General features: G+C 39.2%; 2 protein-coding genes across 5 annotated transcripts in view; one reads left to right on the forward strand and one right to left on the reverse strand.

The window, feature by feature from the left end:
- TTLL6 (tubulin tyrosine ligase like 6) overlaps positions 1–13,518 on the reverse strand; it is a 51,938-nt gene extending 38,420 nt beyond the window's left edge. Inside the window, exons 1-4 of one of the 4 annotated variants that reach the window (XM_070767486.1) lie at positions 13,500–13,518; positions 8,796–8,891; positions 7,061–7,181; positions 2,126–2,163 (exon numbers count right to left, since the gene is read on the reverse strand). In XM_070767486.1, coding sequence (XP_070623587.1) covers positions 2,126–2,163; positions 7,061–7,181; positions 8,796–8,853 — 217 coding nt within the window. In that variant the 5' untranslated portion in view covers positions 8,854–8,891; positions 13,500–13,518. Of the gene's footprint in view, positions 1–2,125; positions 2,804–3,495; positions 7,012–7,060; positions 7,286–8,795; positions 9,124–13,499 lie in introns of those variants that run through there. The other 3 variants (XM_070767485.1, XM_070767488.1, XM_070767487.1) reach the window with 3 other exon arrangements.
- Positions 13,519–16,317: 2,799 nt separating this feature from the next.
- On the forward strand, positions 16,318–17,404 carry LOC139154744 (uncharacterized). Its single transcript, XM_070729691.1, has one exon. It carries the CDS (start codon positions 16,397–16,399, stop codon positions 16,973–16,975), a length of 579 nt encoding a protein of 192 aa, XP_070585792.1. The 5' UTR covers positions 16,318–16,396; the 3' UTR covers positions 16,976–17,404.
- Positions 17,405–18,649: the final 1,245 nt, after the last annotated feature.

Consider the following 18,649-nt stretch of genomic DNA (forward strand, 5'->3'; position numbering starts at 1 on the left):
TTGTTTGTTTGTTTGTTTGTTTGTTTGTTTGTTTTGTGAAACAAGTACAGTGTTCCCTTGACTTTCGCGGGAGATGCGTTCCAAGACCACCCGCGAAAGTCAAATTTCCCCGAAGTAGAGATGCGGAAGGAATTACACTATTTTTGGCTATGAACAGTATCACCGGACATCCCCTAACACTTTAAACCCCTAAATTACAATTTTCCATTCCCTTAACAACCTTTAGATTATTACTCACCATTATTACTGGTACTCACCATTGAAGAAGATACTTAATGATCCTGATATTTATTAACATAATTCTTTATTAGCAATAATTTGGCGATGATGTATGACATCGTGGGCAGGAAAAACCGTGGTGTAGAAAAAACTCCGCGAAGTATTTTTTAATTAATTTTTTTAAAAAAACCATGGTATAGACTTTTCGCGAATGTCGGACCCTCGAAAGTCAAGAGAACACTGTATAGGATTGTAGTTAGTATAAGTTTAACATAAGTAGTAAATAATGATAAAAGAAGACAATAGGGCGGTAGGACAGGGACAGTAGGCACAATGGTGGGCTTATGCTCACCCCTTACAGACCTCTTGGAAAAGGGGAGAGGTCAACAATAGACTATCTGAGGTTAAAGATTTTGGGGTTTGGGGAAGAACCCGTGAGAGGAGTGGCGGGTGGGGAGGGGTAAGGCAGCAGAGAAGCAAGATGCATGGAGAGAGACATGGTACTCCTTGCTGTCTCCTCTCCCCACTCCGGAAGAAGAGGAACTGGAAGTCAGGTAAGAGACAGTGGAGGAACAAGACAGATGGGGCAGTGGATGGGGTGGGGCGATCTTTGAGATGCACATCTTAGCATAGCCTGGCAGCTTCATTGCATCTCACAGCTGGTCTGTGCAGGGAAACATCTTGTACAGCAAGGAAAAACTTCTTGCAAGTGCGAGCAATTAACAATTTCTCGCACTCGCAAGAAGTTTTTCTTTACTGTGCAAGGTGTTTTCCTGCGCGGACCGGCCGAGAAATGCAACAGAGCTGCCACATTCCAGTAAGATATGCATCTCGCGCCCTACCCTGCCCCATCTACCGCCGCACATGTCTCGCTTCTCCGCTGTGTATTATCCAACTTCCAGTTCCTGCCATGCCTGGCAAAGGGAGCAGAAGAGACAGCAAGGATTTTGTCTACTGCGAGGGGTGGCATATAAATCCAATAAATAATCAAATAATCAAATAATTAAATGAATGAATAATTAAATGAATGAATAATTAAATGAATGAATAATTAAATGAATGAATAATTAAATGAATGAATAATTAAATAATAATTAATTAGATAATTGGATAATTGGATAACTGGATAACTGGATAACTGGATAACTGGATAACTGGATAACTAGATAACTAGATAATTAGATAACTAGATAATTAGATAATTAGATAATTAGATAATTAGATAATTAGATAATTGAATGAATGAATAAATAATTGAATGAATGAACGAACAAACAAACAAACAAACAAACAAACAAACAAACAAACAAACAAAATAAAATCCCTGTCTCACTTCTAGCCTGTTGATCTCAGGGGGCAGCAACTCTGACCCAATCCTTGCTGATAATGCTGCAGGCAAGAACCCTCCGCACCAATCCTGTTTCACAGTTTTGCATTCAGCCCACACTGGCCACTGCTTGGAGCTCCAGCGCCAGTCCCCCTCTCCTCAGCCCCAGGTTGACAGGGCTAGGGCTGGCAAGAGGGGTTTTTGCAGCCGTTCTTTTTGCTGCCGTCACTAAGAGAAGGGGCGCGCAAGCTAGGGCTTGCGGGAACGGCCACTGCAATGCCATTCTGTGTGAATGGGAGGAGTGTGGGGGGCATGTGGGGCATGTTCCCCTTCCATTTCCCCCACTCTGGCTTCACTTCCTCACGTGTTGTTTGCGTGGCAGCTGTGCATGCGTCTAAATAATTGCGGGGGAATTATTTTCAGGGGCGGGTTATTTTAGTGCATGCGCTCAAAACCTCAACTGGGCTTATTATCAGGACAGGTCCTAGTTTCAGAGAAACACAGTAAAAAATGTGGCCTTTTCCCTCACTGGACGAATTAAGAAATACATTCAGCTTCATATTTACAGGTTATACTTACCACTCTCATATTTACAGTTTGTCAGATTTATCACTGGTCATCTGGAAAAGAGAAAAAGAAGAAGAAAGACAGAGGCAGACAAGCAAAACCAACGCACAACTTACTGCAAAGTATTTAAGAACCTTCTGGTTCCTGCATCTCTGGTCCCAAAAGTGCTTTTCAAAAGACAACTTTTTCAGGTTTTTCCTTGAAAACATTTCGCTTCTCATCCAAGAAGCTTCTTCAGTTCTGACTGAATGGTAAGTGGATGATTGAGCATCTCCATAGACACTTAGATCAAGTATTATTGTGGAAAAGTAAGTGAACTACGAAAACTAAACTCAGTGAAATCCCATTTGATTAAGGATTTCCAAACGATTTTGGTTGATTTCAGCTTATAATCAACCTTAAATGATTACCAAATTAGTTTTAATTATCACCTAATGTATGAATAATTAAGCTTTCTAAAATTGTACTCTGAAGATGGCTAATATATGTCTCTACTCAGGATTATAAAGATGAAGTAGAATATTTGGAACAACAGGGAGATGTGAGAGTTACAATGAATTATAATCTGAATGTGTTCTGATTTTTTAGCAGAAATGTATCATTTAAACCTGAATCAAAATACATCATAATTTGGAAAAAAATAATCAAAATTCCATTCTAAGCAACACAAATCAAATTTGGACATGGATCCTGTTGTGGTTCAGCCTGAGCCAGATCAAAGACCAGCTGCATCTCTGCTGGCTCCATGCCCGGGGGAGGCTGACAGCGGAGAGTTCTTGGCAGTCAGACAGTGCAGATAGCAGTCACGAAAGTGCAGGTGATGCAAGGCCTGGGAGCCCTGGGGAGGAGCTCTCTCAAGCAAGTAGCTGTGAGTCTCTGGAGTCCCTGGATGATGACGCACAAGCTATCATTAGTATGTGGCAGAGACGCATAGCTCAAAGGAGAGATCAATTGTGTAGATATTATCAGCGGTGAATGAGGAACACCAGGGGGTTGAATGTGGTCCTCATTAGCAGAGAAGGGTTTATAAGGCATGAGAACCATTCCGGCAGCGTGGAGTGTTATCAAAGGGGAGTTGGTGTTATCTGCATTTTCTCTCAGCGTTTTTGTTCCTGGCTCGTGGCCCAGCAGCCTTGAAGACTGGTGGGAGGTGTATGTCTGTTAGCACAACAGCCTCATCTGGCATCAAGGAACCTGTGCTTCGGTATGAACAATTGCCTTCGTGTATCTATTTGGAGTTCCAGTGTTTTCCTGATCTGTAAGGACATTTTCTGTTGGCTTCTTTTCTCTTTACCATTATAAAACTGTGTTTGGATTCAACCGGTGTGTCTGTCTTATCTTTTTGGGTTTGGTCATAGCTTCCGGAGTGGCCCAGACAGAACAGGATCCTATCATGTTTTATGCAAATATAGAGATGTTATTTTCACTTACTGAATGGTACTCCAGGAAAGGCCTCACATATCTATGATATTTTAGTAAGTGTAGCATGTTTAGGACGTTTTAAAACAAAGTAATTAATTAAATGTTTTCAAGATGGAGAACATTGAACTTGCCCTTAAAAAAAGATTCAATCTTTGGTCCCACGATTCTTGCACAAGTAGAGTGTCACTTGTCATTAAACCATCTTTAATGTTTAACTTTCAAATGGGTGTGCTTGTGGATCAACAACAGGAAAAATTAGTGTCCGAGTCTCATAGCTTTGAATGAGGGGTCAGATCAGGGATGGGTTCTAACTTACCTGGCTGCCAGTTCACTTCCTCTCTCGCTGCATGGGGGCACGCATGCTTTGCACCCGCGCATATTAACAGTGTCAAAAAATCCAGGGAGGAAAAAAGCCAAAAACAAGATGTTAACTGCATGCAATATTGCTGGAAATTCAGCATCTGAGCATGCTCAGAAGAAAAAAAAAAATTCAAAAGATGGCAGCACCCATGGATCGGGTCCGTGACATCATCATGATGTCACCAGCGGTCGCTAGCCCTAGTCAAACCCACCTCTGGGTCAGACTACAAACAGTATGCTTCATTATACAGAGAAATAAATAAAAATTTGTTCAGCCTGAAAAGGTACGCAGCAGGATTGCCAACTGTCAATCCCCAGCAGAACAGAAAGGCTGTATAACATACAGTAACGCCTGTATTTTTTATATACATTTATAAAAATGATGAAAACAGCTAATATGTTATTATGCTATACCAGAGTCTCAAGAATCAAAAGAAAGTGCAAGAACAAAATGACAGGAGACGGCTGTAGTATTCATATTCCGCTTGCGACCTAGCAGAAGGCAGAAAGTGTTTGTCTGAACCTGCCTTACTTAGGTTAAATTATTAAGTTCAATTGCCAAGAATCTCAGAGGAAAGTCCTGCAAAGTTAGTGATTCAATTCACACGTGGTATCAGTCATGCATGTTCAACAGAAGTTTGTTCAGTGAAGGAGAATTAGTTATGCTAAGCCAAAACCAAACAGGCCACACATTCTATTGACATATAACCAAGCAGGTATATTTCATCCTTTTTGTTTAGAGTAAAAATGAAAGGGTGGGGGGGGGACATTTAGGATATCATGAGATCAGTGATGGGCTCCTACGGGTACGGTCAGGTATACAGTACCGGTAGCAAAATTTAGCGCTCCGCCCTAGAGCACTCAATTTGCACTGAAAGATGTTGAAACAAAATGCATAAGCCGCCCCGAGTCTGCGGAGAGGGGCGGCATACAAATCTAAATAATAAATAAATAATAAATAATAAATAAGCCATGTCCACAGTGTGGTAGTAAAAAGTTTGGTAGCCCATCACTGCATGAGATATATGTCATTTGGAAACACTGAGAGAATATTGGAAAGTGAAAGGAAAGTTATAGAAACTATTCAAATTTAGTAACTGCCCACCAGTGAAGGGCTACAAAATTTTTCACTACCATATGGGTGTGGTTTGCCAGCCATGTAACCAGGTGGGAACGGCTTGACGATCATGTGACCAGGGGGTGGCTTAAAGGTCATGTAACTAGCTTAAATGTGGCCAACTTGACGTCACTCATATCAAGGGCTTGGGTTAGAGTTAGGGTGCCTGGCCTCTCCTCGTCTCAAAGAGATACAATCTATATCCTCTTACTGAACATCCAAAATATACTATTTAATTCTATGTATACATGCCGTTCTGCCGGGCTCTCTGGTAGGAGCCTCCCGAAAATTCAAGGGTACAAATTTCAGACACACACACATTTGAAAATTCAAAGCAATGTTCTTTATCACAAAATTCAAAATAAACTAAGCACTCTTTTTGTATTACAAAGAGCACTCATCCCAAAACAACCGGGTAATCTGTACAATTTCCCTTAAACAGTCATTAAGTACTTAGCTAGCAGCTGTGAAGAAACTTCACACCCCTTCCTCTTCCAACAAAGTGAGACACACACATACACACACGTTGCTCTGCTTTGGTTTCAAAGGCGTGAAAAATCAACAAACAAAGTCTAGAAAACAGCAACACACGATTCCTTAAGAACTGCGATCAGATACTCTTTCACAACGGCCAAACCCACATGCTGCTATTTATAGCAGCAGCCCTGATTACTGGAGCCCCACCCAATGACAGGTGGCCTCATTTTCTGTTGTAATAATCCTTCAGTTGTTGTCTCCTATGCACCACTCTACACATGCGTGGATGTGTCATTAATTCTGGTTCAGAATCCAAGGATGATACAGATGATTGATCTCCTCCTGGGCTGTCTGCCAAACTCCCCTCTTCCTGTCACTCACACTTCCTTGGTCAGAGGAGGCTTCATCGGCAGATTCCATCGGGAGCAAAACAGGCCTGCAGCATGTGGATGTTTTCCCCACATCCACCTGCACATTCCTTGGGGCAGGAGCTGGGCCAGAGCTAACCACAACACATGCCTTATGTGTACATACATATTAACACAGGCGCACAAAAATATACATTATCTACTATATAAACTGTATGGCTATGTACACACATACACACACAGGCACAGCTCTTCTAAAATTATATACCTTCAACCTCATTTACTGCGATAGGAAAAACATACCCAGAGGCCAGCAGGAGAAAGAAAAAAATTCAAAATTTTTCAACCAGTTCTGTGTACCTGACCTGTTCTGTCTGGGTCCCCCCAGACGCCAACACCAACCAAAAAGAGTATCCAGACACACTGGTAAAAAGCAAAGGCAGTTTATATAATTGAAAGCAAACACAGGTAACAAAAACTGTTCTTACAGACAGGAACACTATGAAGCTTCACAGATGTTTCACGAAGGCCAGGCAATAAAACAGGATTCTTGCTGGCAAAAACAACGCTGGAGATAATAAAACCCACGCCTCCCCCAAGTCTTCCAGACTTCTAGGCCACAAGCCAAGATCAGAGATGCCAAGAATCGAAGCAAGGTCACAGGACTCCCAGTTGATAACTCTCCACAAGACTGTAAGGGCGGGCCTGCCTTTTCAACCCTGCTGAGGAGAACCACACCCAAACCCAGCTGTTGCCAATTCAGGGATGGAGATACCTTTCTAATTGGTCCCTTCTTTGAACTGCACGGCGCTGCCTCATGTCTATTATAGCCTGTGCATCTTCATCCAATGACTCCAGGCTACTAGCTGGGGAGAGCCCCCCACCGGGGGTCTCAGGCTGCTCTCCCTCCTCCTCTTCCTGACATTCCTCTCCCCCGTCTGCCTGGTCCTCCCCCTCCTGTTCACTGTCCTCCTCCTCTGGGCATGGATCCGGCAGAGGTCCAGCCGTTCCCTGAGGAGCCTCAGGCTGAATCACAACACCGACCGTACCCGTAGGAGCCCATCGCTAACACCCATTTAACTCATGGAGCGAATATAAGTTATTTAGTTCAACAATTTTCTCTCTCGATGTTTTATTCACTCTTTTTATCCTCTTTTAGTAAATAAAACCAGATTTTATAAGCTTTCAGTTGTTATGTCTAACCTCTTTTTCTTCCTTTTTTTCTTGACAAGAGCATCGGAACAGAAACTTTTGCTGTTCTCTTCACACCTCAGCGTTTCCTGGTCCGCATCACCCAGTATACTTTCCTCCATTTCCAGTTCACCTGGAAAGAAGTCAAGTTCAGACACATCCTTCTCACACAACTCTTCAAAATCTCGTCTCTCTTTGTGAAATATATATTTTTGTGTCTCATCTGCTATCCTCATTCTGTCAGAAAAAGAAAGCAAATTTCATCTATCATTTGTGAATATTAATATACACCAATTTGTGAGTCTGAGCATTTATATACTAAATAAGAGATAATCCCTCTTTGCTAGTTATTAATTGGATCAGTTTCTCCAAATATATTTTGGGCTGACATCTTTGCTAAAGGGGAAAAAAAACTTTTTGATTTGATTTGATTTGATTTGAAAATGATTTGATTTTCAATCACTTTATTGATGAATCCTCCTTTATTGAATACCATCTCACTGGTGAATAAGAGAACATTATTTGAAACTATAATCTAAAAAGCTCAGGGTGTAAGTATATAGAGTTCAGAGAAAGTTATGATACAAACGATCTTTATAAGAGATATCCGTATTTCCACAAAGGGGTTAACATCTATTAAAGCCCATCAAATATATTGTGTCAGCTACATGACAATTTTAAAAAATGAATTAAAAAATAGGATGCAAGTTAGTTAAAACCAACTTTCTAATAAATATTTGAATAATAAAATTGCTGGAAAAAACCCAGAGAAAAATAAATATAATAATATATGTATGTAAAGTATCAGCTTATCTGTTGATAAACTATATTAATATGCATACACAGATAGTTCAAATGACTTTTATGTAGGAACAATGGGATTTCCTTTAAATGAGAAACCAATATTTGTAGGGATTGTGTAAGCCAAATATTAGCTATGCTCTAGGATATACAAAAAACAGTTATCTGAATAAAGCATGGTGAAAATTTGCCCAGAGACAGTGACTCATAGGATAGCCATGAACTTCATTAAATTGCATATTAAAATCCTGTCTCTTCCAGGGGAACTTCCAGATTAGACTATAGTTGTATAATTCCATTGCCTCTTTATAGGTTTTCCCGCATCTGAAAACATTCCAGAAAATATCCTTAGCTATTCATGTTTAGAATGACAAAATCACAGTACGCTCTTTTAGTATTTACACTCAGAAGAATACTCTCTTGGGCTCAGCTAAAATTATTTCTAAGTAGTCATATGCAGAATGGAATCTAAGGCAATTGAAACATTTGCTTAACTGAAACCAAATGCCAGTGAAATCAAGACAACTATGAGAGGGCATTTAGAAAAGTTAGCCAAAAAATGTATGTATGTCTGCATGTATGTCTTATTGCATACATAAGTACATTGTTAAAGAATTCACTAATTTGGATTTCCAAAACCCTAATAATAATAGTTTATTAGATTTGTATGCCGCCCCTCTCCGAGGACTCGGAGCGGCTAACAACAAATAAAATATCATATACAAATCCAATGTTAAAACAGTCTTTAAAAAATCCCCTATTAAAACAGTCATACAACCCAAACACACCATCCATAAACTCAAAGGCAGATAAGGATATATCACCTTAACCTTTTTTTATATGTAAGAAGGTACGATTTTATTTATTTTAAAAAAGAGAAAATACTTTGTATTTAGTTCTGGGGCGTTCTTTAGTATATTTAATGGTTATATTTATTAAAACTAACCTGATTTTCTGGCTCCAGTCTTTAGAATGGTTTTCAGATTCTTCCCAGGTCTGTTCATAATGGAAGGAGTGTGTTGCAGTTGTCATCTTGATGTCTCTAAGCAGAATAAAAATCAAACACAGCGCAGCGCAATGCAGTGCAGTGCAACCTGATAAGACGGCAAACTACACTTTAAATACTTGATGTGTTTAACTGTAGATTACAATCTCAGCAGAGTCTTGAATAAATCAGAAGTTACTTCAGAGTGGTCTGTTATGGCACTAAATCAGTTCTTCCGTCACTAGGGAATGGTTTGTTTGTTTCATTCACAGTTGTCTGAGCATGTCTTTCTATGTATATATACACAACTGCAAATGATAAAAACGTGGAGAGTTTTTTTAAACTGTGACTCTTGAAGTATATTCTTCTTTAATTCTTTAGCAGAAGTATGATTTTAATTTAAAAATTGAGTGTATCCATCATTTTTTGTAGTGGGGTTTCTACAAATGCTGCTATATTATAAAAATAAATGCGTGAAACAGTTAAAATAACAATGAAAAAATTCTACACATTCAACATTCATTAATACAATAGAATTCAACTCAAAACAATATAACTCAATATAACTTTTCTTTTTTTAAAAAGTGATTCTCATTTTTGCATGTATATGGCAACAGCAATTTACAAAAAAACTCAATGGGATTTGGGATTATAGTTAAAGCCCAAATAGAACAGTTTAGTTCGTTTTTCACATATATATTGTGCCATTTCTGGATAGTTTCCATTAAACGTATTACACACTGACAAATAAAAATAATTTTGGATAATGGCTGTAAGTAACCAAATTTACATTGACACATTAAAGGCATAACATTTGTATGCCGCCCCGAGTCTACGGAGAGGGGCGGTATACAAATCTAATAAATGAAATAATAAATAAATGAAATGTAATAAATGAAACATAGCACACTGAAAGTTCCACTAGCAGAGCTCAGGTATGATGGGATGCATATAAGCAGCTCTCATTTACAAGACAAATTTAGTTTTTTTCCTAAGGCTGTGGGATTTCAGTTAAACAGCCCTACAATGGATGGACTACCTGGTCCAATGCCAGTTAAATTTTATTTGTGGATGACTTCTAACAAGATCAGGATAGAGGAAATGTGACTCGCGTAGTATTCCTTGATACCATTGGTACCATTAGATCTGCTAATGTAAATTCTTTTGGTCTCTCTTTTCTCAGAATGTGTAATCAAATGTGTGTCTGTATCAAAATAGAAGGAGGATCTGGTTCCTTCAGAGCATTCCCAGAAAAAGACCGCTGTCCCGAGCTGCATGGGGGAAGAGAGAAGTGGTTCAGTATAACCACATCCTAGAACAGTGGTGAACCTTTGCGATAGCGCGTGTGCACCCACACTTATAAGGCAATGCCCTCCCCCATGCATATGAGCATAACCACCACCACCCCATGCTGCTCCCCTGAACATACACACAGGGCTCACTGAAGCCTCCAGAGCCTGTGAATGGTGAAAAATGGATTCCAGCTGATTTTCAGCTATCTAGAGGGTTGGGAGGGGGGTCATTTTCACCTTCCCCAGGCTTCAGGACAACCTCCAGAGTCTGTGGATGGTGAAAAACAAACCCAAAGGATCAACCGGAAGTTCATTTCTGAACTTCCAGTTGGGCCATTTTTCACTCTCCACAGGCCTCATGAAAGCCTCTTAAAGCCTGGAAAGGGTGAAAAACGGCCTAACTGAACTTCCGGTTAGGCCCACTGAGTCCACTTTTCGCCATCCACAGGTTCCGTAAGCTTTCCTAAAGCCTGGGGAACACAAAAATGACTTCCCCCCACTCTCCGGAAGGCCAAAAATCAGCTCACCAGCACATACATATGCGTTGGAGCTGACATAGGTCAACACCTCGTGTGTCCTGAGATATGGCACACGCCATAGGTTCCCCATCACAGGCCTACAGTCTCTCAGGAAATATCTAATAGCCTAGAAAGTTATAGATTAAGTGGGGCAAGATAGGTGTAAGCAAATAAAATACTGGACTCAGTTAGATCTCACTGTGTTGTCTCTGGGCTTGGGCCTAACACCAGTCATCTTCCCCCTCTGCAGCTGCAGGTGGACATTCCATAACAGAATGCCATCAACAGTTTCTTGCCTTCTTCTTTATAACAACATTCTCTAAGAAATTTGAATAGTCCCACCTATTTTTTTAGGCATTCCAAAAGTCCTTTGTTTCCTTGAACGTCTGAATATTTGTACAATGTAACTGATGTTCTAGGTATGTTTGTATGTCGTATATATGAATGTATAGTGAATGTGTATATACCTCTATGTTTGTGTACATGTGTGTTTGTGTTACGTTGATTTTTAATGAAATATTTCAAAATATAATTATTCAGAAATGCATGCAGCTGGACCACAAATAGTATATGAGCCCACAAAATACGTAAAAAATACTTATATTCCTTTAACAAAATAAGCCAACGTTATTCATGTGCAAGTTTTAAAATAAAGGATGCCTATTGTACAAAATATGATGCTTAATTTCACTAGTTTAATGGGGAGGGAAGAAATTTGTAACATTGATTCCAGAAATAATAAAAGGGTTTAATATCTTTCATGAGAAATCATCCATGTGCAATTGCCAAAAACCCCCCCCACTCCTAGAATGTTTTCCCCAGCTACTTTATATTTATAGATTTCTCCATACATTGCCAGAACTTAAAATAATTATTTACATAATAGCAACAATGGTAACAATGTTGCTTCTGGATAAAGTAGTATTTACATCAGCCACCTCTTTTTTTCTGTTTCTGTGTCTAATGAGTTTTTCTTATGTTCTTTTTTTTCAAAGGAAGAGTCTCTGTAATTAACTGAATTTAAGAAAATTGATGCTGAATGTGAATAGATTTAGGAAATTAAAATGAATATTTTAAAGGGTTATGAAACTATCTTTGGGAAAAAGAATGAACATGAGTTGCTAATATGAACAGAATAAATAACATAAGGGGAGATTTAATCCAGGTTGCTACGATGCTTTGAAGAGCAGTGCTTACACAATAAAGTTTGATTAATGGTTTGTTGAATTAACATCATGATCATATGCTGCAACGTCCTGCCTGTCGGCGACTACTTCAGCTTCACCCACAACAACACAAGAGCACACAACAGATTTAAACTTAATATTAACCGCTCCAAACTTGACTGTAAAAAATATGACTTCAGTAACCGAGTTGTCGAAGTGGGGAACTCATTACCAGACTCCATAGTGTCATCCCCAAACCCCCAACACTTTATCCTTAGATTATCTATGGTTGACCTATCCAGATTCCTAAGAGGTCAGTAAGGGGCAAGTACAAGTGCACTAGAGTGCCTTCCATCCCCTTTCCTATTGCTCACCTATATCTCCTATACCTTTCTTCTATTCCTATATCTCTTCTTCTATTCTTTCATTGATATGTTCTATTACTATATCTTCTTTTCTATTCTTTCTTAGATATATTTTACTATGAGTATCTCTTCTATAACCTTCATCAGGTATTTTACTATGTGTGTGTGTGTGTGTGTGTGTGTGTGTGTGTATATATATATATATATATATATATATATATATACCCACTAAAACCCTCATTGTGTATTGGACAAAATAAATAAAAAAATAAAATAAATTAATTAATCTAATTCCTAGAATTTGCATAGTGTCTCAAATCATAAACCAACCATGTGAGGAGGCTGTGTGGGCTAGCTGCTAGGCTAAAATGTGTTTTGCAAACTTACACGTGAGCCTGCTGAAGAGACTATTTGGAAAAATACAATTTTATCCCTTTTTTAAAAAAAGAAGTGAATTAGGGACAGAAAAGGTGGCATATTAGCATGTATGTGGAAAACTGTATGAAGGGAATATGCCATGTTTTAAAGAAGATGCCAAATAAATATAAAAAAAGATCACTCTCTCCTTGTAGGCAGTAAGTGCCTTTGCTTTCGGGATTGAAGAATGTGGAAATAGAGATAGAAAATAGGCTAAGGCGTATTAGACCTGCATTGCCTCCATTCCCCTGCACTCTGGGATGGGAGAAATGGGAGCCCCATTTTTTCATCACTTCCAGCCAGTTTAGCCAAAAATCGCATTGTCTAAAAACAGTGTTTCCCAATCTTGGCAACTTGAAGATATTTGGACTTCAACTCCCAGAATTGGAGTTGAAGTCCAAATATCTTCAAGTTGCCAAGGTTGGGAAACACTGGTCTAAAACACTGGGTGGCTGGGGAATTCTGGGAGTTGAAGTCCAAATATCTTCAAGTTGTCAAGGTTGGGAAACACTGGTCTAAAAAGAGTGAACCGGAGGAATGGGGGGATTGTTTGCTACTGCTTGGATAGCGAGAGTAACGAATGAACTCACCGCTGAGTACATATGCATACTAAGGATTTCTTAATTTAGCACTTCGTGAATGCATATTCGATATTCCTTGCAACCTAAGCCCGGGTATGTGAGAGCAAACAAAACAGCCCGCATCCATAAATGCACACACACACACATAATTTAAAAAACCGCCAAAATCAATGCAAAGGGCTTGGCTGTGTAAAGGGGCGTGGCTTCCAGACCAACTTTTGTATCACCCTATTGCTATGGGCTTCCTCTGCCGCCTTCCTTCTGCTTTTCCCCGCATCTCAACCCAATTTGTGCCGGTCCCAGCCGTAAGCAATGGAATTTATTACTTGTCTGCTGCAAGTCAATCGGAAGATTAACTGAATCCGAGACCCGAAAGACTCCTTCTGCTTAAACTCATTGGAAAGGAACAAAACATCCCGCTTTCTCGTTGGTCCAAATTAAATCCAGGGGTGCTTCTTTCTTTGTTTTAATTAGGTGACATCAAAAGGGAAATGCAGACGTGGAGGGAAAGGCTGGAGCGGAGATGGTTGTCATGGAGAATATTCGAACAGCTGCCGGGAATACAAATCCCGGCGGGTGCGCACGCATTCTATTTCTCGTTTTTCCCCCCCTTCTCTCATCTTTCCCTTAATGATTCAAACGCCTGGTTCCAATTCTGTACATGCGTACTTGTGGTTCCAACCGAATGTTCTCACGCGTTTTCTCCCACCCAGCCTCCCGGTGCGAGAAATAGCGCGAGACGAGTAGTTGCTTTCTCATTTCCCCTGTAACAAACCATAACAAACCACGGTTACCAGAGAACTGCTAATTTGAATATTTGTACATTCTGAACCTTCCTCCCTCGTCGGACGCCCGTAGACAAAAATTAATTATGATCGGTGAAGGGCTACCAAAATTTTTACTACCACACCGTGGGTGTGGCTTATGCATTTTCTTTCAACATCTTTCAGTGCAAATTGGGTGCTCTGGGGTGGAGCTCCATTTTCGCTATTCCACTGCGTCCCCCCCCCCCGTCCGGCAACTAGCCCATCCCTGCTGTAGATTGATCTATAGCAGTGTTATAGCCGTGGCACACTAGTGTGCCGTGAGACATGGTCAGGTGTGCCGCGAAGCTCAGAGAGAAAGAAAGCAAGAGAGAAAAAAAAGAGAAAGAAAGCAAGAGAGAGAGAGAAAGAGAGAGAGAGCAAGACATAGAGGGAGGGCGGGAGAGAGAAAGAGAGCAAAAAAGAGAGGAAGGAAGGAAGAGAAAGAAAGAGGGATGGAGAGAGAGAGAGAAAGAGGAAGAAAGGGAGAGAAAGAGGGAGGGAGAAAGAAATAGAGTGAAGGGGAGGAAGAGAGAGAGAGATTTTTTTGGTCCAAACTTTTTTACCACCCCCCCCCCCGCTCAATGTGCCCCAGGGTTTCGTAAATGTAAAAAATGTGCCGCAGCTCAAAAAATGTTGAAAATCACTGATCTATAGGAGCTATCATGGTCTCGTGATCCTTTGATAGTTGAATATCGCATTTCTGCTCCTTTTCTTAAATAGCGTTAGTTTTGCTAAATAGTCTTAACAAACCAAATGTTGGGATATTCAAAAACTTTATGAGCTAGGAGGTGCAACGCGCGTGCTCAGTGAAATTTTTCTTTACTCTCACTTGTCCATGATACACATAGCAGGAATGTTAAATACGCATGAAAAATGAGCAATGGAATAGATCAATTATTTCTAAACACATACATAACAGACATTAATACAATTGGAGGAGTCCAGAAATACTTAACAAGAAGAGTCCTCCAGTCCTCCTTACCCAACAAATTACTTTACTCCTCCAGACTTCAATTACTACCTTTAGAAAATTTATAGCTACCCGCCTCTGAACTGATTTAACTGTCGTTCATAAAATCATAATGTACTCCCTGTTAGCGACTACTTCACCTTGAACAACAACAACACAAGAGCACACAACAGATACAAACTAAATGTAAATCGCTCCAAACTAGACTGAAGAAAATACGATTTCAGCAATAGAGTGGTCAACGCCTGGAATTCACTACTGGACTCTGTTGTTTCCTCCCCCAATCCCAAAATCTTCAACCTTACACTATCTCTACAATAGACCTCTCCCCTTTTCTAAGAGGTCTATAAGGGGCGTGCACAAGTGCACCTTCATGCCTACGGTCCCTGTCCTAATGTCTTTTTATCTTTTCTATCTCTACTTTATACTTATGTTAAACATACTACAATACTATATTTGTACGACAAAGAAATAAACAAACAAACAAATAAATAAAATCAGCATTGTGATTTAAATGCCTTGAATAAATGTTCCCATTTTCACTTGTTCTGTGCTTATTTTGCCATTTGTTTAAAAAAAAGTTGGACACTAATACTGAAAAAAAATCAAATTGTAATTTATCATTGGGTCAACTTCAGAAACATTTCTATGTATTTTTTTAAAGTTACCTTTCGAAATGAAGCAGGCAATGTCTGACATTTTAAAAATAGTGTTTTTAAATAGTTTTTTAAATATTCTACTTTATAAACTTACTTGGAAGTAATCATACAACCCATAATTTAAGCACAATTCAAATTTAAATATTTCTATAACATTTTTGTATCTACTAGATACATACATAACTCCATACTAACCTACCCAGAATTCATGCTCTGGGGAATCCAGAGCATGATACCATGGTTTTTCGAGACTGAAGGATGCCAATGCCAGATAAAATATTGTATCGGTTTCCTAATGCTTTTCCTTATTTAGCAAAAATTGACTCATTCTCCTGCAGTAGAAAACTATGATACTGATATTTAGAGAATTTCGTTTGCTAAGAATATAAAAATCTTTAGGAAGAAAAAGTTACCTCCCATCCCTCAGATAGCAATAATATGCCATAAAATATCTCTTTGTACATATGGGTAGGTATACTTTAATGGAAGGTTATGAAAAGTATCAAATTGCTTAAGTATTTCTTGAATATGTGTTAATAATCACAATGAAGTAGTTTTGTTTAAGGCTAAGCAGCAATTCATAACATTGCTAGGCTTAAACATGGCTAGGCTTTAACTACCAACAGTTGCGTCAAATTGGTATTCTTCAAAACTTCCAGCATGTCAGTTGCCAACAAGATAGCGTTGTAATAGGAGTTGACACACCTCCCCCTAGTGTGCAGCCAATGAAATGAAAGCTGGCTAGGTATAAGATTGCAAACATTTCCCCGCTGTTTCATAGCTTGCTTATGCTTAAACAAGCCATGGGGCTTTTACTCAGCCGAATTTATGATTCGTTCCATGGAGTGGAGGCTCGTATTCTCCTTCTAGGGCTGGATTCTGCTGGAAAGACCACTCTTCTCTACAAGCTGAAGACCAACGAAACAACTTTCACCATCCCCACTGTGGGCTTCAACGTAGAGACAGTCCAGCCCTGCAGTAATGTCACTTTCACCATGTGGGATGTTGGTGGACAAGAGCGCATCCGGGCTTTATGGAAGCACTACAGCACCAATACAGATGGACTGATATTCATGGTGGACAGTATGGACCATTATCGTTTTGAAGAAGCCAGGGTGGAGTTGGAGTCCCTGCTGGAGGGTGATGATTTGAGAGGGGTGCCTTTAATCCTTCTTGCCAACAAACAAGATTTGCCTGAAGCACGACCTTCCATGGAAGTGGCAGAAAGGATGGGGATGACCAAAATAACTGGACGCAACTGGCGTATTCAGGGTTGCTGTGCTTTAACTGGTGTGGGGATCCCTGAGGCTATGGAAAAACTAGCTGAGATGGTCAAGGTGTATCGCAAAACTAAGAGGTCCAGCTGACTTCAACGTATGAAGAACACAAAGCTTTCTCAACTTTTTTTTATTTGCATCAGAGACTGGTAAAAAGCCTCTTGAATCCCATTTACTCCTGATTCCCTTCATGAAAAAAAAAGTCTTTAAGATTGGGACTGTTCTTTGAATATAGAGAACATTGTAAAACTCTGTTGGATTAAATGCCAATTGGACTTTTAAAAATGCAGTTTGCCATCTTTATCCTCATGCTGAACCAGGTTGAGAATTCCAGGACTTGAATAAATGAGACTCTACTATCAACAATGGACTTTTTTGGGAACAGGACAAATTTATTTTGAATCACTAATGTGTTAATTCTTCTGCTGCTTTCTGATAATTCTTGTTACCTTAAAGTTGATGCCTTGCATCATATCATATAATAATATTGTTTAACAATAAATATATAGCATGTTAAAATGGGTGTTTCTTCTTTGGTGATTGGGTAAATGGGATCATGCATTCTCTACTGAAGTATTCCAAGTACAGTGCTAAAATTTCTTTGTCTGGAGAAAAACTCACTCATTTTATGTTCCTATGGTCTTAGGCATTTTATTGCTCTTAGTTCAGGTGTTTTTGGAAGATGCTGGTTATTTTGAAGGGGAGAGGAGCATCTTTTCCCGATAAAAGTTCATAAATTTTTTAGCTTTGGAGACTTCCCAGCTATTCTTTAAAGTACACACACCCATTTTAGGGTTCTATGTGAGCCTAAAAGGATAATTACCTTAAGAATTGTACTAACTTTATCTCGTGGGTTCCTTAAAGGATCAGCATTTTTTTCAATACTATATGGAAACCTGAAAAGTTAGTGAGGTGCTATATTTGTGCAAGGTCCAGAGGCTTTCCCTGAAATATTCTTGAATATAATAAGTTGGTAATATAATAATATACTGTATATTAAAAAGACTGATGCTGGCTGATGAACAGTGGCTATAATAGAACTATTTCAATATTGAAGCCTTGCTGACTTTATATAACCTTTTGCTAGGTTGCATACCTTTTTCAACCTTTTCTTAAATTGAAGTTCAAAGCTTTAATTCCTCTTCCTCAAAACAATAGTGTTAAAAGAAAGAACCAGAAGGTTGAAATAATAAGAGAAGAGGCAGAACCTGGAGGCAAAGTTAAAAGAGAGATCAACCTAGAATTCTAGGTAGCCATTAGCAAAATGAGTACAACTCCTTTAATCATTGTTTCTATCAAGTAGAAAATTCTGCTGCCTAGTTATGATTAACTTAGTTTAATTAGACCTTCCTGTGGATCAGATCTTTCACACCTGACAATTCAATAATTATTAAGTTTAGTAAATTGCAGAGAACAGTTTTTGTGCAAGGCATTAGTGATCAATTATAAAGTTAGTTATTTTTTAAAACTTTCATTGTAGTTCATGGTATTTCAGTTCTAAAAGTCACAGCATCGAGAAAGAAATCTAGGTGTGTAGGAAGTTGCTATGTATTGTTAAAACAGTTGGATTTATGTCTGATGAATTTCTTCTGTATATGGAATTTGGGGGAGGCACCTTGGATACATTTTTGTATCAAGTGATGGAGAGAATTTACATTTGTTGAATGTCTGCCTGGGCATATGGCTCTAAAGTTCCAAAGTAAGCCTGGAAAAATAAGGCAAAATGCAAGTAGGCAATTAAGTGTATTGGTAACACCATCATAG

The sequence above is a fragment of the Erythrolamprus reginae genome, chromosome Z (assembly GCF_031021105.1).
Source record: "Erythrolamprus reginae isolate rEryReg1 chromosome Z, rEryReg1.hap1, whole genome shotgun sequence".
NCBI lineage: Eukaryota > Metazoa > Chordata > Lepidosauria > Squamata > Dipsadidae > Erythrolamprus > Erythrolamprus reginae.